Here is a 22,728-nt window from a genome sequence, read left to right on the forward strand (position 1 = left end):
ATTGTAAAATGACTGAAGAACCTACAATGGCAACAGCCGAGGAAGCTGTTCAAAGAGTCTATGCCAAAAAACTGGCGGCTGATAGAGAAAGTAAGAAACGAAAGCGTGCCGAGGAATCACAAGAACAGTAAGAAAACAGGCTTGCGGCTGATAGAGAAAGTAAGAACAGAAAGCTTGCCGAGGAATCACAATATATGTATATATATATATATATATATATATATATATATATATATATATATATATATATATATATATATATATATATATATATATATATATATATATATATATATATATCTATATATATAAAAATAAGTTGTTTGTCTGTCTGTCGACTGATGTCATGTTTTTCGACTGACGTCATTATAAGGATTGAGCTGTATGTCGTCATGAAGTTGTTTGTCGTCTTACGTCATGTTTGTCGACTAACGAAACTACAGACCGGGACACCGGGACACAAATGACGTGTTATGTCTGTTATAACGTAATAGAGGCAACAATCTTGACAGGGCCTTTTGAGGGTGAGGCTTTTCTTATTCCACGCATTCTCATGATTAAAATGGATCTGCCTTTTCAACCTAAAAGATTGCAATTCCCAATTTGATTAGCATATTTAGTTTTCAGTCCAGAACCACTAAAAAAGCAAAAAAAAAAGCAAACTTTCGCAAGCAAACCGATTAGGGTTCGCGTAGCGCAGGTGCCGATCTCCTGATTCTCCGCCCTCGGCCGGGGTGCAATGCGTGGTTGGGGGCAAGTCATCCGACGCTTTCCCGTGCTTTTCCCTAGATTTCTCTAGGTACCCATTTGAAGCTGGGTGGACTTTTGGCTTGTCTTACGGGGAAACGCCACTAACCCTCGTCCTAAACCAAACGGTCGGCACCACCGAGATTCGAACCAGCGACCCTTCGCTCGTGAGTTCGGCGCGTTAACCACTCGGCCACTATTATGTAAATATCAAAAATATTTATGTTGTCTGAGCAATAATTTTTAGTTTTTAGTTCAAAATAGAAAATTGTCTGACAATTTTAGAATTATATCTATCTTCTATATATATAAAAATAAGTTGTCTGTCTGTGGATCAGGTGACGTCATGTTTCTGTGTCGACTGGCGTCATGAAGTTTGTTGTCGTCATTTTTGCTATGACGGTGACGTCATTAAAGATATTTAAGACATATTTGTTCACGTAGAAATCTATTAATGTTTAAGTTTAAAATGACTGATGAACTTACAATAGCAAAAGCCGATGAAGATGCTCAAAGAGTCTATGCCAAAAAACTTGCTGCTGATAGAGAAAGTCAGAAAAGAAAGCGTGCCGAGGAATCAAAAGAACAGCAAGGAAACAGGCTTGAGGCTAAAGAACGCAAAACCGCGCAGTTAGATGAAGATCCACCTGGACAGCGAGAGTCAAAACATATCAAAACTGAAAATGATAGCGATGATGATTGGGTTTAGGATCTTGACTTGGATAAGGTCATCAATGCCTACCAGATTTTAGTTAAAAAAACAAAGGTTCGGCGATATGTATTTCATAGTGAAGCTGAAAAATAAAGAAGAAAAAGAAAACTGAAAAAAGAAAAATGTAAAAAACTAAAAAATACTAAAAAGAAAAAACACTCAAAGAGAAATTACAGACCGGGACACAAATGACGACCGGGACAGAGGGAATATAAATAACGACCGGGACACTCAAGGAGAAATTACAGACTGGGATACCGGGACACAAATGACGACCGGGACACAGGCAATATAAATGACGACCAGGACACAGGTATTTAAGAATATCGTTCAAAGACAAATTTTTAATTGTAAGAAGACCGTTGAAAGAGAAGTTTCTAATTGTAAAATGACTGAAGAACCTACAATGGCAACACCCGAGGAAGCTGCTCAAAACGAATGTATTCACGCCGAAGTAGTTGAGCTGGTAAAGCGTTATGTTTCAGGTTCTCGGTCCGAGAGGCTCCAGGTTTGAACCTTGGCTTTAGCATTAATACAAAAGAAGAAAAAAACTAAAAAAGGTAAAAACTACAAAAAACTAAAAAGAAAATATATATATATATATTTATATATATCATCTTTTCCACAAAAATAATAATTTAGTGCTTCTGCTTAAAAACAGCAATCGAATTGATGCCTCCTGATACGCAACTATCAACAAAGTGGCAATCGTTGTGGTCGGTGATCAGTTCTTACCTCGAGATAATATTCTTTATAGGCGAAACAATCAGCTGACAAGAATTGCTTAAACTCATCGATGCTACGATGCCCTACAATATCCTGACGAATATAAATGACGCCCGGGACACTGAAATAGAAATCACAGACTGGGACACCGGGACACAGATGACGACGGGGACACAGGGAATATAAATGACGACCCGGACACAGGGACACAACTACAACGGGGACGCCGGGGGGCACAGGGGGATATATAAATGACGACGGCAACAAAGGAAATGGTCGATTAGCAATCACCATCAACAAAGCTCAAGGGCAATCAATAGAATCATGAGGTATAGATCTGAATACGGATTGTTTTCCCATGGACCATTATGCGTTGCATGTTCAAGAGTCGGTAAACCTGACAATCTATTTATATGTACAGACGATGGGACAGCAAAGAATGTTGTAACTACAACGGGGACACCGGGGGAAACAGGGGGATATAAATGACGACCGGGACAAAAAAACTAAAAAGAAAAAAAAACTAAAAACTAATAAAAAAACTAAAAAATATAAAAATCTAAATAAGCTAAAAAAGAAAAAAAAAGGAAAAAAATAAAGGAGAAAAACAAAACTAAAAAACGAATGTATATACAGACCGGGACACCGGGATACAAATGACGACCGGGACACAGGGAATATAAATGACGACCGGGACACAGGGACACAACTACAACGGGGACACCGGGGGAAACAGGGGGATATAAATGACGACCGGGACACCGGGACAGGGAATGGTCGATTAGCAATCACCATCAACAAAGCTCAAGGGCAATCATTAGAATCATGAGGTATAGATCTGAATATGGACTGTTTTTCCCGGACACAAATGACGACCGGGACACAGGGAGTATAAATGACGACCAGGACATAAGTAAAAAAAAACTAAAAAAACTAAAAAAAGGTAAAAACTACAAAAAAACTAAAAGAAAAAAAAACTAAAAACTAATAAAAAAACTAAAAAAGCTAAAAAACTAAAAAAGAAAAAAAAAGAAAAAAGGAAAAAAATGAAAAATAAAGGAGAAAAACAAAACTAAAAAACGAATGTATATACAGACCGGGGACACCGGGATACAAATGACGACCGGGACACAGGGAATATAAATGACGACCGGGACACAGGGACACAACTACAACGGGGACGCTGGGGGGCACAGGGGGATATAAATGACGACCGGGACACCGGGACACAAGGAATATAAATGACGCCCGGGACACTCAAAGAGAAATCACAGACTGGGACACCGGGACACAAATGACGACCGGGACACAGGGAATATAAATGACGACCGGGGCACAGGGACAAAACTACAAAGGGGACGCCGGGGGGCACAGGGGGGATATATAAATGACGATAGCGACACAGGAAATGGTCGATTAGCAATCACCATCAACAAAGCTCAAGGGCAATCATTAGAATCATGAGGTATAGATCTGAATACGGATTGTTTTCCCATGGACCATTATATGTTGCATGTTCAAGAGTCGGTAAACCTGACAATCTATTTATATGCACAGACAATGGGACAGCAAAGAATGTTGTATATTCGCAAGTTTTACGTAGTTAAAAACATATATATAATATATCTATCTATATTCACAGGTGGGACATAGGGACACAACTACAATGGCGCGTAACTAATATGGCGCGTAACGACTTACGCGCGCGGGGGGGGCTTGGGGGGGGGCGCAAAGCGCCCCCACCAACTAGGTGTTGGGGTGGCGCGAAGCGCCACCCCAACAGCTAGTATATATATATATATATATATATATATATATATATATATATATATATATATATATATATATAAATAAGTTGTTTGTGGGTTATGTCTGTCTGTCGAGTGACGTCGTGTTTGTCCGCACATGACGTCTGAATTATTTCACACTAATACAAAAGAAGAAAAAAAAACTAAAAAAGGTAAAAACTACAAAAAAAAATAAAAAGAAAAAAAACTAAAAAAGTTAAAAAACTAAAAAAAAAAACTAAAAAAAGGTAAACAAAATAAAAACTAAAAAAAAACTTAAAAAACTAAAAAAAGGCAAAAACTACAAAAAAAACTAAAAATTAATAAAAAAACTAAAAAGCTAAAAAACTAAAAAAAACTAAAAAAACTAAAAAAAGGTAAAAAACTAAAAAAACTAAAACTAAAAAAGAAAAAAACTAAAAAAAGGAAAAAACTGAAAAATAAAAGAGAAAAAGAAAACTAAAAAATTATAAATAAAAATAAAAAAACTAAAAATGATAAAAACTACAAAAAAAATTTAAAGAAAAAACGAAAAAAAACTAAAAAAGCTAAAAAAAAAGGTAAAAACCAATAAAAAAAAACTAAAAAGAAAAAAAGGAAAAAACTAAAAAAAATTTTCATCACATAATATGACGTCTGAATTATTTCATCATATACCTTGGCTTTAGCATTAATAGAGACACCGGGATGACGACCGGGTAACAGGGAATATAAATGACGACCGGGACGCAGGGACACATCTACAACGGTGACGCCGGGGGCACAGGGGGGATATATAAATGACGACGGGGACACAGGCAATTTTCGATTAGCAATCACCATCAACAAAGCTCAAGGGCAATCATTAGAATCATGAGGTATAGATCTGAATATGGACTGTTTTTCCCGGACACAAATGACGACCGGGACACAGGGAGTATAAATGACGACCAGGACATAAGTAAAAAAAAACTAAAAAAACTAAAAAAAAGGTAAAAACTACAAAAAAACTAAAAGAAAAAAAAACTAAAAACTAATAAAAAAACTAAAAAAGCTAAAAAACTAAAAAAGAAAAAAAAATAAAAAAGGAAAAAAATGAAAAATAAAGGAGAAAAACAAAACTAAAAAACGAATGTATATACAGACCGGGACACCGGGATACAAATGACGACCGGGACACAGGGAATATAAATGACGACCGGGACACAGGGACACAACTACAACGGGGGACGCTGGGGGGCACAGGGGAATATAAATGACGACCGGGACACCGGGACACAAGGAATATAAATGACGCCCGGGACACTCAAAGAGAAATCACAGACTGGGACACCGGGACACAAATGACGACCGGGACACAGGGAATATAAATGACGACCGGGGCACAGGACAAAACTACAAAGGGGACGCCGGGGGGCACAGGGGGATATAAAATGACGATAGCGACACAGGAAATGGTCGATTAGCAATCACCATCAACAAAGCTCAAGGGCAATCATTAGAATCATGAGGTATAGATCTGAATACGGATTGTTTTCCCATGGACCATTATATGTTGCATGTTCAAGAGTCGGTAAACCTGACAATCTATTTATATGCACAGACAATGGGACAGCAAAGAATGTTGTATATTCGCAAGTTTTTACGTAGTTAAAAACACATTTATATATATATATATATATATATATATATATATATATATATATATATATATATATATACTAGCTGTTGGGGTGGCGCTTCGCGCCACCCCAACACCTAGTTGGTGGGGCGCTTCGCGCCCCCCCAAGCCCCCCCGCGCGCGTAAGTCGTTACGCGCCATATTAGTTACGCGCCATTGTAGTTGTGTCCCTATGTCCCACCTGTGAATATAGATAGATATATATATATATATATATATATATATATATATATATATATATATATATATATATATATATATATATATATATATATATATATATATATATATATATATATATATATATATATATATATATATATATATATATGCTGTCCCATTGTCTGTGCATATAAATAGATTGTCAGGTTTACCGACTCTTGAACATGCAACATATAATGGTCCATGGGAAAACAATCCGTATTCAGATCTATACCTCATGATTCTAATGATTGCCCTTGAGCTTTGTTGATGGTGATTGCTAATCGACCATTCCCTGAGTCGCCATCGTCATTTATATATCCCCCTGTGCACCCCGGCGTCCCCTTTGTAGTTATGTCCCTGTGTCCCGGTCGTCATTTATATTCCCTGTGTCCCGGTCGTCATTTGTGTCCCGGTGTTTCCAGTCTGTGATTTCTCTTTGAGTGTCCCGGGCGTCATTTATATTCCTTGTGTCCCGGTGTCCCGGTCGTCATTTATATTCCTTGTGTCCCGGTGTCCCGGTCGTCATTTATATCCCCCTGTGCCCCCCGGCGTCCCCATTGTAGTTGTGTCCCTGTGTCCCGGTCGTCATGTATATTCCCTGTGTCCCGGTCGTCATTTGTATCCCGGTGTCCCGGTCTGTATATACATTCGTTTTTTAGTTTTGTTTTTCTCCTTTATTTTTTTCCTTTTTTTTTTTTTTCTTTTTTAGTTTATTTAGATTTTAGATTTTTTTTTTTTATATTTATTAATATTTTTTTAGTTTTCTTTTTCTCTTATTTTTCAGTTTTTTCCTTTTTTTTAGTTTTTTCTTTTTAGTTTTTATTTTTTTTTTGTTTTTTACCTTTTTTTAGTTTTTTTAGTTTTTAGCTTTTTTAGTTTTTTATTAGTTTTTAGTTTTTTTTTAGTTTTTGCCTTTTTTTAGTTTTTTCAGTTTTTTTTAGTTTTTAGTTTTTTACCTTTTTTTAGTTTTTTAGCATTTTTAGTTTTTTTCTTTTTAGTTTTTTTTGTAGTTTTTACCTTTTTTAGTTTTTTTTCTTCTTTTGTATTAATGTGAAATAATTCAGACGTCATATGCGGACAAACACGACGTTTATTAATATTTTTTTAGTTTTCTTTTTCTCTTATTTTTCAGTTTTTTCCTTTTTTTTAGTTTTTTCTTTTTTAGTTTTTAGTTTTTTTTTGTTTTTTACCTTTTTTTAGTTTTTTTAGTTTTTTTAGTTTTTTAGCTTTTTTAGTTTTTTTATTAGTTTTTAGTTTTTTTTTAGTTTTTGACTTTTTTTAGTTTTTTCAGTTTTTTTTAGTTTTTAGTTTTTTACCTTTTTTTAGTTTTTTTTAGTTTTTTAGCTTTTTTAGTTTTTTTTCTTTTTAGTTTTTTTTTGTAGTTTTTACCTTTTTTAGTTTTTTTTCTTCTTTTGTATTAGTGTGAAATAATTCAGACGTCATATGCGGACAAACACGACGTCACTCGACAGACAGACAGACAGACATAACCCACAAACAACTTATTTTTATATATATTTATTCATATTTTTTTAGTTTTCTTTTTCTCTTTTATTTTTCAGTTTTTTCCTTTTTTTTAGTTTTTTTCTTTTTTAGTTTTTAGTTTTTTTTTTAGTTTTTTACCTTTTTTTAGTTTTTTTTAGTTTTTTTAGTTTTTTAGCTTTTTTAGTTTTTTTATTAGTTTTTATTTTTTTTGTAGTTTTTGCCTTTTTTTATTTTTTTCAGTTTTTTTTTAGTTATTAGATTTTTACCTTTTTTTAGTTTTTTTTAGTTTTTTAGCTTTTTTAGTTTTTTTTCTTTTTAGTTTTTTTGTAGTTTTTACCTTTTTTAGTTTTTTTCTTCTTTTGTATTAGTGTGAAATAATTCAGACGTCATATGCGGACAAACATGACGTCACCTGATCCATCCACAGATCCACACACAGACAACTTATTTTTATATATATAGATATATATATATATATATATATATATATATATATATATATATATATATATATATATATATATATATATATATATATATATATATACTAGCTGTTGGGGTGGCGCTTCGCGCCACCCCAACACCTAGTTGGTGGGGGCGCTTCGCGCCCCCCCCAAGCCCCCCCCGCGCGCGTAAGTCGTTACGCGCCATATTAGTTACGCGCCATTGTAGTTGTGTCCCTATGTCCCACCTGTGAATCGACCATTCCCTGAGTCGCCATCGTCATTTATATATCCCCCTGTGCACCCCGGCGTCCCCTTTGTAGTTATGTCCCTGTGTCCCGGTCGTCGTCATTTATACTCCCTGTGTCCCGGTGCTTTGTTGATTGCTAATCGAACATTCCTTTTGTCCCGGTCGCTTTCTCTTTGAGTGTCGTCATTTATTTAGATTGTTTCTCCTTTATTTTTCAGTTTTTTTCCTTTTTTTAGTTTTTTTTCTTTTTTAGTTCTTTTAGTTTTTACCTTTTTTAGTTTTTTTTAGTTTTTTAGATGAAAATTTTTTTTAGTTTTTTTTCTTTTTTTTCTTTTTAGTTTTTTATTGGTTTTTACCTTTTTTTTAGCTTTTTTAGTTTTTTTCGTTTTTTCTTTTTACTTTTTTTTTAGTTTTTATCTTTTTTATTTTTTTTTATTTTATTCTTAATTTTATTCATTTATGTATCCCCCTGTGCGCCCCGGCGTCCCCTTTGTAGTTATGTCCCTGTGTCCCGGTCGTCGTCATTTATACTCCCTGTGTCCCGGTGCTTTGTTGATTGCTAATCGAACATTCCTTTTGTCCCGGTCGCTTTCTCTTTGAGTGTCGTCATTTATTTAGATTGTTTCTCCTTTATTTTTCAGTTTTTTTCCTTTTTGTAGTTTTTTTTTCTTTTTTAGTTCTTTTAGTTTTTACCTTTTTTATTTTTTTTTTAGTTTTTTAGATGAAAATTTTTTTTTAGTTTTTTTCCTTTTTTTCTTTTTAGTTTTTTATTGGTTTTTACCTTTTTTTAGCTTTTTTAGTTTTTTTCGTTTTTTCTTTTTACTTTTTTTTTTAGTTTTTATCTTTTTTATTTTTTTTTATTTTTATTCTTAATTTTATTAGTTTTCTTTTTCTCTTCTATTTTTCAGTTTTTTCCTTTTTTTTAAGTTTTTTTTTAGTTTTTGTTTTTTTAGTTTTTTTCCTTTTTTCTTTTTAGTTTTTTATTGGTTTTTACCTTTTTTTTAGCTTTTTTAGTTTTTTTCGTTTTTTCTTTTTACTTTTTTTTTAGTTTTTATCTTTTTTATTTTTTTTTATTTTATTCTTAATTGTATTAGTTTTCTTTTTCTCTTCTATTTTTCAGTTTTTTCCTTTTTTTAAGTTTTTTTTTTTAGTTTTTAGTTTTTTTAGTTTTTTAGTTTTTTTAGTTTTTTTAGTTTTTTAGCTTTTTTATTTTTTTTATTAGTTTTTAGTTTTTTTTGTAGTTTTTGCCTTTTTTTAGTTTTTTCAGTTTTTTTTTTAGTTTTTAGTTTTTTACCTTTTTTGTGGATCGTCACCTGATCCACAGATCCACACACAGACAACTTATTTTTATATATATAGATATATATATTTTCTTTTTAGTTTTTTTGTAGTTTTTACCTTTTTTAGTTTTTTTCTTCTTTTGTATTAATGCTAAAGCCAAGGTTCAAACCTGGAGCCTCTCGGACCTAGAACCTGAAACATAACGCTTTACCAACTCAGCTACTTCGGCTTGAATACATTCGTTTTGAGCAGCTTCCTCGGGTGTTGCCATTGTATCTTTAAATATCTTTAATGACGTCACCGTCATAGCAAAAATGACGACAACTAACTTCATGACGTCAGTCGACACAGAAACATGACGTCACCTGATCCACAGACAGACAGACAACTTATTTTACTTATACTTATGTGGGGCGCGACGCGCCCCCCCCCCCCCCCAAGCCCCCTCGCGCGCGTAAGTCGTTACGCGCCATATTAGTTACGCGCCATTGTAGCTGTGTCCCTGTGTCCCACCTGTGAATAGAGATAGATATAAATATATATTTTTAATTACGTAAAACATGCGAATATACAACATTCTTCGCTGTCCCATTATCTGTGCATATAAATAGCATTTATATTCCCTGTGTCCCGGTCGTCATTTGTGTCCTGGTGTCCCAGTTTGTAATTTCTCTTTGAATGTCCCGGTCGTCATTTATATTCCCTGTGTCCCAGTGTCCCGGTCGTCATTTGTGTGCCGGTCAGTAATTTCTATTCAAACAATCCCTGTGTCTCAGTCGTCAATTATATATCCCGCCTGTGCCCCCGGCGTCCCCGTTGTAGTTGTGTCTCTGTGTCCCGGTCGTCATTTATATTCCCGGTCGTGATTTGTGCCCGGGTGTCCCAGTCTGTAATTTTTCTTTGAGGTTCCCGTTCGTCATTTATATTCCCTCTTTGTCGGTCGTCATTTGTGTCCCGGTCTGTAATTTATCTTTGAGTGTTTTTTCTTTTTAGTTTTTTACATTTTTCATTTTTTTTTTCTTCTTTATTTTTCAGCGTCACTATGAAGTACATATTGCCGAACCTTTGTTTTTTAACTTAAATCTGGTAGGCATTGATGACCTTATCCAAGTTAAAATCCCAAACCCAATCATCATCGCTATCATTTTCAGTTTTGATATGTTTTGACTCTCGCTTTCCTGGTGGATTTTCATCTAACTGAGCGGTTTTGCGCTCTTTAGCCGCAAGCCTGTTTTCTTGCTGTTCTTGTGATTCCTCGGCACGCTTTCTTTTCTTACTTTCTCTATCAGCTGCAAGCCTGTTTTCTTGCTGTTCTTGTGATTCCTCGGCACGATTTCTTTTCTTACTTTCTCTATCAGCAGCAAGTTTTTTGGCATAGAAAATAGCCAAAAAACCAAAATAGCCAAAAAATAGCCAAAAGTGTCCCGGTATCCCAGTCTGTAATCTCTCTTTGAGTGTCCCGGTAGTCATTTATATTCCCTCTGTCCCGGTGTCCCGGTCGTCATTTGTGTCCCGGTGTCCCGGTCTGTAATTTCTCTTTGAGTGTCCCGGTCGTCATTTATATTCCCTGTGTCCCGGTCGTCATTTGTGTCCCGGTGTCCCGGTCTGTAGTGTCATCTTGTAATGACGTCATATACAAAGCCTTATATACTTATAATGACGTCAAATTCAAACCCACAAACAAACAAACTGTTGGGGTGGCGCGAAGCGCCACCCCAACAGCTAGTATATATATAAAAATAAGTTGTCTGTCCGTTACGCCAGATTATATCTTCTATATATAAAAAAGAAAACAAACTAGAATGTAAAAACTGGAAATTGCATAAATATTTCGAAATATTTTGACAATAGATTAAAGTAATTCGAAAAAAGAAAAATGGAATAACTAAAAAAAGAAACTAAAAAGAAAAAACTAAAAATTAAAAATTAAAAAAAATTAAAAAAGAAAAAACCTAAAAAAATAAAAAAGATAAAAACTAAAAAAAAACTAAAAAAGCTAAAAAACTAAAAAAAAAGAAAAAACTAAAAAAAAAACAAACTGGGAATTGCACAAATATTTCAATATATTTTGACAATAGATTAAAGTAATTCGAAAACCTTAAAACAGATACCCCAAATTTGAGGTTTAATATAAATTGTTGGAGCTTTAGCATGCTTGGCACGTAAAGATTTTTCCAAGTGTCAATGTTAGAATGAACATTGACAAATTGAAGAAAACAAATCAATAAAAAGAAGAAACTAAAAAACGAAAAAACTAAAAAAGAAAAAAAAAACTAAAGAAGAAACTGTATCTATATACATAAAAATCTATATATCTATATATATAAAAATAAGTTGTCTGTGTGTGGATCTGTGGATGGATCAGGTGACGTCACCTGAAAAAACTGGATCAGGTGACGTCAAAACTGAAAAAACTAAAAAAAAGGCAAAAACTACAAAAAAAACTAAAAACTAATAAAAAAAAATAAAAAAGCTAAAAAACTAAAAAAACTAAAAAAGGCAAAAACTACAAAAAAAACTAAAAACTAATAAAAAAGCTAAAAAACTAAAAAAACTAAAAAAAGGCAAAAAATACAAAAAAAAACTAAAAACTAATAAAAAAAATAAAAAAGCTAAAAAACTAAAAAAACTAAAAAAACTAAAAAAAGGTAAAAAACTAAAAAAACTAAAAACTAAAAAAAAACTAAAAAAAAGGAAAAAACTGAAAAATAAGCTAAAATAAAGGTAAAAACCAATAAAAAACTAAAAAAAAAAACTGAAAAAACTAAAAAAAGGCAAAAACTACAAAAAAAACTAAAAACTAATAAAAAAAGCTAAAAAACTAAAAAAACTAAAAAAACTAAAAAAAGGTAAAAAACTAAAAAAAATAAAAAAAAAATAAAAAAAAGGAAAAAACTGAAAAATAAGCTAAAATAAAGGTAAAAACCAATAAAAAACTAAAAAGAAAAAAAGGAAAAAACTAAAAAAAAATTTCATCTAAAAAACTAAAAAAAACTAAAAAAGGTAAAAACTAAAAGAACTAAAAAAGAAAAAAATAAATGACGACACTCAAAGAGAAAGCGACCAGGACAAACCTATAAGGCGACCAGGACAAATATATATATATATATATAAAACCATATATATAGGTTCGAACTTTGGTTTTAGCATTAATACAAAAGAAGAAAAAAAACTAAGAAAAGTAAAAACTACAAAAAAAACTAAAAAATAAAAAAAACTAAAAAAACAAAAAAAAGGTAAAAACAAAAAAACTAATAAAACTAAAAAGAAAAAGGAAAAAAACTAAAAAAGCTAAAAAAAAAGGTAAAAACCAAAAGAAAAAACTAAAAAGAAAAAAAGGAAAAAAACAAAAAAATTATTTCATCATATATTAATTCAAAAACGAATGTATATACAGACCGGGACACCGGGATACAAAAGACGACCGGGACACAGGGAATCTATCTATCTTATATATATATATATATATATATATATATATATATATATATATATATATATATATATAAACAAGTTGTTTGTTTGTGCGTCTGTCTGTCGACTGAAGTCGTGTTTTTCCGCATATGACGTCTGAATTATTTCATCATATACCAATTCAAAAATGAATGTATATACAGACCAGGACACCGGGATACAAATGACGACCGGGACACAGGGAATATAAATGACGACCGGGACAATCAAAGAGATATTACAGACTGGGACACCGGGACACAAATGATGACCGGGACACAGGGAATATAATGTTTATAATGACGACCGGGACACCGGGACACAGGGAATATAAATGACGACCGGGACACTCAAAGAGAAATTACAGACTGGGACACCGGGACACAGGGAATATAAATGACGACTGGGACACAGGGACACAATTACAATGGTGCGTAACTAATATGGTGCATAATGACACGCGCGCGGGGGGGCTTGGGGGGCGCGAAGCGCCCCCACGAACTAGGTGTTGGGGTGGCGCGAACAACAGCTAGTATATATATATATATATATATATATATATACTAGCTGTTGGGGTGGCGCTTCGTGCCACCCATGGGAAAACAATCTGTATTCAGATCTATACCTCATGATTCTAATGATTGCCCTTGAGCTTTGTTGATGGTGATTGCTAATCGACCATTCCCTGTCCCGGTGTCCCGGTCGTCATTTATATCCCCCTGTTTCCCCCGGTGTCCCCGTTGTAGTTGTGTCCCTTTGTCCCGGTCGTCATTTATATTCCCTGTGTCCCGGTCGTCATTTGTATCCCGGTGTCCCGGTCTGTATATACATTCGTTTTTTAGTTTTGTTTTTCTCCTTTATTTTTTTCCTTTTTTTTCTTTTTTAGTTTATTTAGATTTTTAGATTTTTTAGTTTTTTTATTAGTTTTTAGTTTTTTTTTTCTTTTTAGTTTTTTTGTAGTTTTTACCTTCTTTTTAGTTTTGTTAGTTTTTTTTTTACTTATGTCCTGGTCGTCATTTATACTCCCTGTGTCCCGGTGCTTTGTTGATTGCTAATCGAACATTCCTTTTGTCCTGGTCGCTTTCTCTTTGAGTGTCGTCATTTATTTTTTTCTTTTTTAGTTCTTTTAGTTTTTACCTTTTTTAGTTTTTTTTAGTTTTTTAGATGAAAATTTTTTTTAGTTTTTTCCTTTTTTTCTTTTTAGTTTTTTATTGGTTTTTACCTTTATTTTAGCTTATTTTTCAGTTTTTTCCTTTTTTTTAGTTTTTTTTTATTTTTTATTTTTTTAGTTTTTTACCTTTTTTATTTTTTTTAGTTTTTTTAGTTTTTTAGCTTTTTTACTTTTTTTATTAGTTTTTAGTTTTTTTTGTAGTTTTTGCCTTTTTTTAAGTTTTGTTTTTCTCCTTTATTTTTTTCCTTTTTTTTTCTTTTTTAGTTTATTTAGATTTTTAGATTTTTTAGTTTTTTTATTAGTTTTTAGTTTTTTTTTTCTTTTTAGTTTTTTTGTAGTTTTTACCTTCTTTTTAGTTTTGTTAGTTTTTTTTTTACTTATGTCCTGGTCGTCATTTATACTCCCTGTGTCCCGGTGCTTTGTTGATTGCTAATCGAACATTCCTTTTGTCCTGGTCGCTTTCTCTTTGAGTGTCGTCATTTATTTTTTTCTTTTTTAGTTCTTTTAGTTTTTACCTTTTTTAGTTTTTTTTTAGTTTTTTAGATGAAAATCTTTTTTAGTTTTTTCCTTTTTTTCTTTTTAGTTTTTTATTGGTTTTTACCTTTATTTTAGCTTATTTTTCAGTTTTTTCCTTTTTTTAGTTTTTTTTTTATTTTTTATTTTTTTTAGTTTTTTACCTTTTTTTAGTTTTTTTAGTTTTTTTTAGTTTTTTAGCTTTTTTACTTTTTTTATTAGTTTTTAGTTTTTTTTGTAGTTTTTGCCTTTTTTAGTTTTTTCAGTTTTTTTTTAGTTTTTTATTGGTTTTTACCTTTATTTTCGCTTATTTTTCAGTTTTTTCCTTTTTTTATTTTTTTTTAGGTTTTAGTTTTTTTAGTTTTTTACCTTTTTTTAGTTTTTTTAGTTTTTTTAGTTTTTTAGCTTTTTTATTTTTTTTATTAGTTTTTAGTTTTTTTTGTAGTTTTTGCCTTTTTTTAGTTTTTTTAGTTTTTTAGCTTTTTTATTAGTTTTTAGTTTTTTTGTAGTTTTTGCCTTTTTTTAGTTTTTTTAGTTTTTTAGCTTTTTTATTTTTTTTTTATTAGTTTTTAGTTTTTTTTGTAGTTTTTGCCTTTTTTTAGTTTTTTCAGTTTTGACGTCACCTGATCCAGTTTTTTCAGGTGACGTCACCTGATCCATCCACAGATCCACACACAGACAACTTATTTTTATATATATAGATAAGATATAATCTGGCGTAACAGACATAGTGTAACAGACATAAAAGACAGAAAACTTATTTTTATATATATAGATTTTTATATATATAGATACAGTTTCTTCTTTAGTTTTTTTTCTTTTTTAGTGTTTTCTTTTTTTTAGTTTCTTCTTTTTATTGATTTGTTTTCTTCAATTTGTCAATGTTCATTCTAACATTGACACTTGGAAAAATCTTTACGTGTCAAGCATGCTAAAGCTCCAACAATTTATATTAAACCTCAAAAATTGGGGTATCTGTTTTAAGGTTTTTGAATTACTTTAATCTATTGTCAAAATATATTGAAATATTTGTGCAATTCCCAGTTTTTTTTAGTTTTTTTTTAGTTTTTTAGCTTTTTTAGTTTTTTTTAGTTTTTTATCTTTTTTATTTTTTTACGTTTTTTCTTTTTAGGTTTTTCTTTTTTTAATTTTTAATTTTTTTAGTTTTTTCTTTTTAGTTTTTTTTTAGTTTTTTACCATTTTTCTTTTTTCGAATTACTTTAATCTATTGTCAAAATATTTCGAAATATTTATGCAATTTCCAGTTTTTACATTCTAGTTTGTTTTCTTTTATATATATAGAAGATATAATCTGGCGTAACGGACAGACAACTTATTTTTATATATATAGATATATATATATATATATATATATATATATATATATATATATATATATATATATATATATATATATATATATCTATCTATATTCACAGGTGGGACATAGGGACACAACTACAATGGCGCGTAACTATTATGGCGCGTAACGACTTACGCGCGCGGGGGGGCTTGGGGGGGGGCGCGAAGCGCCCCCACCAACTAGGTGTTGGGGTGGCGCGAAGCGCCACCCCAACAGCTAGTATATATATATATATATATATATATATATATATATATATATATATATATATATATATATATATATATATATATATATATATATATATATATATATGTGTATGTATGTGTGTGTGTGTTTGTATCATCAAGACTTTGTTGAGACTTCAAGACATTTTTTTTGTTTTTTGTCTTTTTGTTGGTGAGAAAATAACTTAGAGAAGAAAGTGAAATGAAAAAGAAAATTTGTTCACCATAAAGATTTATTTCAATTTTTAGGCGAACTCCAACTGCATTGAAAGCACGAATTGGAGAATGGGATACTCAATCTGAATATGAATTTTATCCCCATCAGGATATCCCCGTGGTTGATATGGTTGTTCATCCCGGATATATCAGGGTATTCTATTTTTTCTTTTTTCATGGCTGTTTTCTGTTTACCGTTTACTCAAAGTGTACTGACCTTGAATCCAAGGATTGTCTCTTATTTAGGCTTTTGTCTTAATTTCCGGAGACCGACAACAAACATCTCGAAAGCATTGCATAACAGGGAAATCGTGAAAAATGAGAGACAAAATATGTCAACATAGATTATTTTTTTTTACTCTGTTTAACTCTGATTTTTTTTTTTTTTTTTTTTTTGCTTTGTTTAACTCAGTAATGTGAAGAGTGAAGAAGGTACTCTCATTTGTTATTATAAAACATTGCATATACATAACCATAGGTTCCCAATAGCTTACGAAAAACACGCAATATGACGAATAATAATTTATTTCTGACCCACTAATGCGGTAACTAAGTGGACTAACAAAAACAAGTGAAAAAAGAAAGCATACAAAAAAGAAAGAAAAAACTTTCCTAGTACAATGTTAAATATAAAAAACAAAAAATACAAATCAGAACAATAGCACGGGAAGATGCAAAGGACCTAACCGCATGTAAGCCTCTTCTTTTAACTTAAAGTCCAACCTATTATATGACGTCAATATATCAGTTGTATTAAACATTCAAATAACCTTACTGTTTCCATACCAACGAAGCAGATACAAAAAATATTTAAAATAAAAGAATTACAAATTCTAATATCTTGAATATCACTAGTATAAAGAAATGGGTGCAAGCCTGATGGAAAAAGAATGAATGGTCACAATACGTTGAATAGAGTTTATCCAAGGCCTGATGAGACTATTGGCCACGATTTGGGATAATGTTAGCATAGCCTGCCTGAAGCTTATTCTTAATATCTGCAAGTGCACCAGCATTTCCAATTATGTACATCTTATATTAAAAATTTGAAATTTTATTTAGCTTACATATTTGAAATAATTTACATATTTAAAACAATTAACTTATATTAAAACGTATTAAGTTATAGATTTAAAACAATTTTGTTTAACTTTCATATTCTAATAATTCAAGACTTGAGCTGTGTATAATTGCCAATGTCTGTGAGATGCAGCCAGCCAATAGCTAACCAGAAAACAGTGACAGGGCCGGATTTAAAGCTTTGACGCTTCGATACCAACGCGTTTTTGCCGCTCCATTTTTGGGAGATTTTCTGGGGTATCCCCGTAAATTTGATGGTAGTGGAAGCAGTGAGCAGAACGTAACTGAAGAGCCAAAAGTAATGAAAGAGAGAGGTGATATCGAACTCTCAGCTGCCATTCTTGGGAGACATCGTAGCGTAGCGCACCTGACACTTTGACGATAGATCACATCATTCCAATTTTGTTAAGCGAAAAATCATTCAGTTGTAATCTATTTCCGCCCCCCTGGCATTGTGCGCCCCTAGGCCCGAGCCTAGTGGACCTATTGGCAAATCCGGACCTGATGCTGCTATAGATGTTGTAGAGTGGGTGTTAGAACAGTTCCCATGGATAGCAGAAATCAAATCAGTCAGTTGGTCTTAGGGTGGATATAAAAGAGCTTGTTTTATCGTTTTATCTAAAGGCAAGAACTATAACTCATTGTAGAGATTGTGTGCAGTCATTATGTTTCACTAAAGTGTGACGAAGTTTATGTTTTTGTATGTATATCTTGTTTTTTTCGCTACTGGGGGACGCTTCTATATTTATTTTTAAGGTGATAATGAAACTTTTGGGTTCTTGAGCAAGGGGTAAATATAAGATAAGATTTTATTTCAGAAAGATCGCTTTCACAAACTCAGTCGGGCCGAATTTGCATTTTAGAGTCAAAAATCACACTTACAAAAAAAAACAAATTTAAGTAAAAAAAAATTACCAAAATGTCAAGAAGATTGAAAATCACGTAATTAGAAGGGAACAATCTTACTTAAAAACAAGTAAATTTTTGGTTCTTTTTCCTTGAAGGTGGCCAGATTGTCTCTTAAAAGAAGGGATATACAAGGGACTTTATTCTCATTGAAAATAATTCTTAGGCACCGTTTTTGAGCTACCTCTATTCTCTCTGACATAATGATTTCTTCCAACGAGCTTTTGCTTTAGCTCGCGTGCTATGTATAGAAGTGTTAATGAGTGTGATCACCATCTAGGCCCTTTTCAATGAACTAAGATAAAATTTACTCTTCTTGCAAATTTTAGCATCATTGAGACCATGAATAAGCGAATAATGTATACGTGTACGAATTAGAAAAAAAACAAAAAACTTAGGACTTTATTTCTCCTAGAAATAAACTTTAAAAATCAGATTCAATTGGTACCCGCTCATCTAACGGATTAAAAGTGTTTTTATTCTTCACACTTGAAGCGCGAAGACAAGAGGGTATAGGACCTAATGTACAGAGGCTGTGTATAAGTAAATTTCTTTAACAGTTGATGAATTATAACGTAGTTTGGTAGGTATACCTGCCCTATCCTATATCTTAAGACTGAGTTGAAACATTATGTAATAGTTTCCTTTTTTTTTTAGAGAAATGTAAGGGGACCTTCTTTGAAGGAGAAGGCAAACAATTTTTTCTCCAGACGCTAAGGTCCTTTTTCAATTTATGCTTGTCCTCCAAGAGGCTTCGGGGCTAGTAATCGATATTAACTCACTTAATAAAAAAAAACTACCTATACAATTGACTAATGTCCACAACTATTTGCTTTGTTAAAAGTCGTACGACGTGATACAACGGGTATTGAGGAAGGGCAGGGAGATATGTACCAATGGATTGTAAATGTAGGTGCCACCTCTCACAATATATTACGAATTCATCTAAAACACTCTTCCCAAACTTAGCGGGCTAGGGAGTAACCAAAAAAGGGCATAGAAAATATCATTCTCTTTTATTGATCAGAGTGTCTGACCAAAACAAGTTTGAGCGTGAACAGGCCATTTATCTGATAATTAGGTCTGCGGGCACAACAGCGGGTACCTGACGGATATCCTACCAGCGAGTATTTCTCATTATACAGTCAGTTGGTTTTTGATTTTTACAAAATAGCATACATTACGGTCTCTACACCTGTAGTCTGAATTACTCAGCAGACAGTTTCTGTCACAAAGAAAGAGAAAAAAATGTCTTTTTTGAGACTTTCTCTGGTATGTGTTACTACTGACTTTATCAAAGAGTAACTCTAGAAATTAAAGAAAAGATATAATAAGAGTTGCAACCTAGTTGCACTGTCATATGTAACCTAGTAAAGAAAAAAGTATATCTCATGGTAACTGAAGACTTTAAAACGTGTTTCCAAGGAATGACTGTCAAGTATTAAAAAATCACCAGTTAAAACTGATGTAAACGACGAGCAGTTCATTAATAAGTCGAAACGGATTACTAAGCACTGACTATGTAACCCAAAAAATTGCCTAAACCTCTTAAAATCAGTATTGGATCGAAAAAAGAGTACATGGTCGGAATATTCTGGGCCGAAAACACAACACAGGAAGTGACAAGGAAAATCGCTGGCCTCAACAACAAGGAAAATCCCTTTTTTGTATGGGAATCACCATCAATGTCCTATTTTTTTGTTCCTTCTCAACCGCTAATGTGGCATTAGAACATCATAGAAAGCAACATTATTTGAAACGATATCGTTTTTGACATATTTTTGCATCTTTGTTCACAAGATTGAATGACTTCATAATTATTTGTTACAAATAATGTTAAAAGTAATCTAGGTTGCTTCAATAGCTTGCAATCTAGTAAGATACCACCAAATCCCATACTAAAAAATAAAATAGCCCATAACTCCTAAAAATAGAGTCAGATCAAAACACAAAGTAAACTATTAGAATCGCTTTGTCTGAAACCCCTATATAGGAAACTTAAAGCTCCTTGGCTTGAATAACGCGGAAAATCCACTAGAGAAACAAGAAAAGTGACTGTAAGCGGCATCTTTTTTCACTCCGATTTTTCGCTGCAGCTAGCGGGGCATTGGAATATCACAGAGAGCTGTTTAATGGCTCATTTGAAAGGAAATTATCACATCTAGTGCCTTTTGTAATAACGCAAAATATTTTAAATAAAATACTTTTACAAAATAGCTGGATTTTCACGTTCAAGCTTGATGAGTGACGTCATAATCATAGGTTGTGACGTAATAGGTTTTATAGTAAGGAAAGAAGTCTAGCTCGCAATAAATGAAATACAGAAAGACTGATCAGGATATGTATTAAAGTTGTTGGCGGCGAGATGAGCCGGTTGGTTATTTCTCTATTGAAGGTGATGATGGTGCTTCATCCTAAAATAACTCTTTTGCTATATTCTTCGGAGCTGGCTTTTGTTTTTAATTAGATCCTAGTGATTTACAGTAAATTAAGAAGGATATAATGATTTATAAATCCTGCTTATATACAATGCCGAAAATTTACATAAAAAGAACTAAAAAATAATGTACAAGGGAAATGCTATCAAATAATATAATGGCTCTTAACACATCTCAGCGTAGCTAGAGCTTAAAACTTTAGAACTTTTGGCTTTATAACTTAAGATAGACTTATGACTGAACTGCCGAGAGTCTAGTCTTTATAGAATGTTATTGGGGCCCATGAAATTTGGATTTGGAAACTTTATAAGGGTATTAAAAATCTAGACTAAATTTAAGCGAAAATTTCACTATTTATAACTTTCAAGGTTTTAAATTTAGCTTAAAACTTGGTAAAAGCTAAACAAAAAATTGCGCCTCCAATAATAAGCAATCATTGTATACTAATTTATTTCCTACATATAATAAGCACCGCGTGTTAACCTATTTTGCCTGCAAACCTGCTTGAAAAACAATCATCTGTAATCCTCTAAATTACTTTGCCGAGGGTTTGCTCTCCTTCTGTATCATGCACACTAACTGGCACGTGCCAAGCGTGGCAGAATTGTGTCAAGTGTTTTGGGAAGCCCCAAGTGTTTTGGGGACTATGCCAAGTGTGGCGGAATTTTGCGACACCTTAGTGTTCTAAGATGTAAAACTTTTGGTGGGGAATCAGTGCTCTCTTGCACTTTACTTTTTACTAAGTGCAATTAAGCAATTAAGCCAAAATGCATTTGGCTTGATTCTAGATAAGTATAAGTTGATGTTTAATTATCCTTAGTTTCATTTAAAATGCAGGATATGAGTATTTTCGTTAGTTAGCTGTAAATGTTGGTTAGTCCATGCTACTAATCTAAGAGAAGAAATCTCTTTCAAGAGTTTGTTCCTGAAATATTTTTTTTTAATTTTATACAATTAAAAAATTATTGAATAGAAGTAGCTACAGCACTAAGCCTCAATCAAATCCGATACTTGACACATTTCAATAGACAGTTCTTAGTTCTGTTAATTCTTTTGGTGAAAATTGAATAATGTGCGAGGCTTATGCTTAAAGGGGCGTGCTTATTGGGCTTCGGAATTATCCTTCCCCAGTGAATAATAAGGATATCCTTATTATTAGGGTTAGGATACAAGCCCTGTTTTCCTTATTTTCATTATGATGAAAATGTCTATGTTTTCCATAGGTTGGATCGAAATGTAATATTAACTCTTGCCTGCCTACATTGATTACTGTAGTGTGTAGTCCCCTCCTACTTCTCTAGTTTTCGTTTCCGACTCTTCTGCTTCAAAAGTCACTTCTTTGGTCATCTTAAATTTCTGATAACTAACTTTTGTATTTGATTTACTTTGATTTTTGGTGGCCCGAATAATTTGGAAAAAATTGGAAAATAACTTCTCTACCGACCTCCGATTTTTTTCAAGTCACAAATTGCCTTTTGTAACAGTATGTATAAGAGATGTCGACTCAAGAATCCTCAAAATCACGTGTTTCGTTTTAAGTAGTATTGAGGGTAAATGTATTGACCCTTATGCAAATGTTTTTTCCTAACCTGAATCTTGATCGCATCTCCCATCGAGTGCGGTTTTCGTTACTTATTCGGATTTCTTCATAGATCGAGCTTTTTTTTAGGCAAATCTATTCAATGATATTGCTTTGCTGTTTCTAGCCAATCCGGTCAGTCAGGGCCCAGAAGCAGATACGATATGCTTACCACAACAAGATCAGAACTTTGATTATTCAAGATGCTATGCTTCAGGATGGGGAAAAAATCAGTTTGGTATTTATACTTAAATCCATAGAACTCGTTTTTTTTAGTTATATTTCAGATTTTTCGAATTAATTTCAGAAAGCATTATTGATAACGACCCGATTATAGGAAGGAAAATTACTTGAATTAAGTATAAGTATGAACCAAGTGCACAAAAGTTTTCCAAGGTTGAAGGATTGAAAAATTTCCAAGAAGTGTTAGGGTCTGAAGAGGGTTTTTGACATAAAAAGTTTTGTATTTTATCCGGAATTTTAAACG

General features: G+C 32.5%; 1 protein-coding gene across 3 annotated transcripts in view; it reads left to right on the forward strand.

Moving 5' to 3' along the window:
• LOC136025249 (phenoloxidase-activating factor 2-like) overlaps positions 1–22,728 on the forward strand; it is a 100,462-nt gene that overhangs the window by 72,702 nt on the left and 5,032 nt on the right. For all 3 annotated transcript variants that reach the window (XM_065701093.1, XM_065701091.1, XM_065701092.1), the window contains exons 6-7: positions 16,272–16,392; positions 22,332–22,479. In XM_065701093.1, the coding sequence (XP_065557165.1) occupies positions 16,272–16,392; positions 22,332–22,479 (269 nt within the window). The remainder of the gene's footprint in view (positions 1–16,271; positions 16,393–22,331; positions 22,480–22,728) is intronic.

This window comes from Artemia franciscana, chromosome 3 (assembly GCF_032884065.1).
Source record: "Artemia franciscana chromosome 3, ASM3288406v1, whole genome shotgun sequence".
Taxonomy (NCBI): domain Eukaryota; kingdom Metazoa; phylum Arthropoda; class Branchiopoda; order Anostraca; family Artemiidae; genus Artemia; species Artemia franciscana.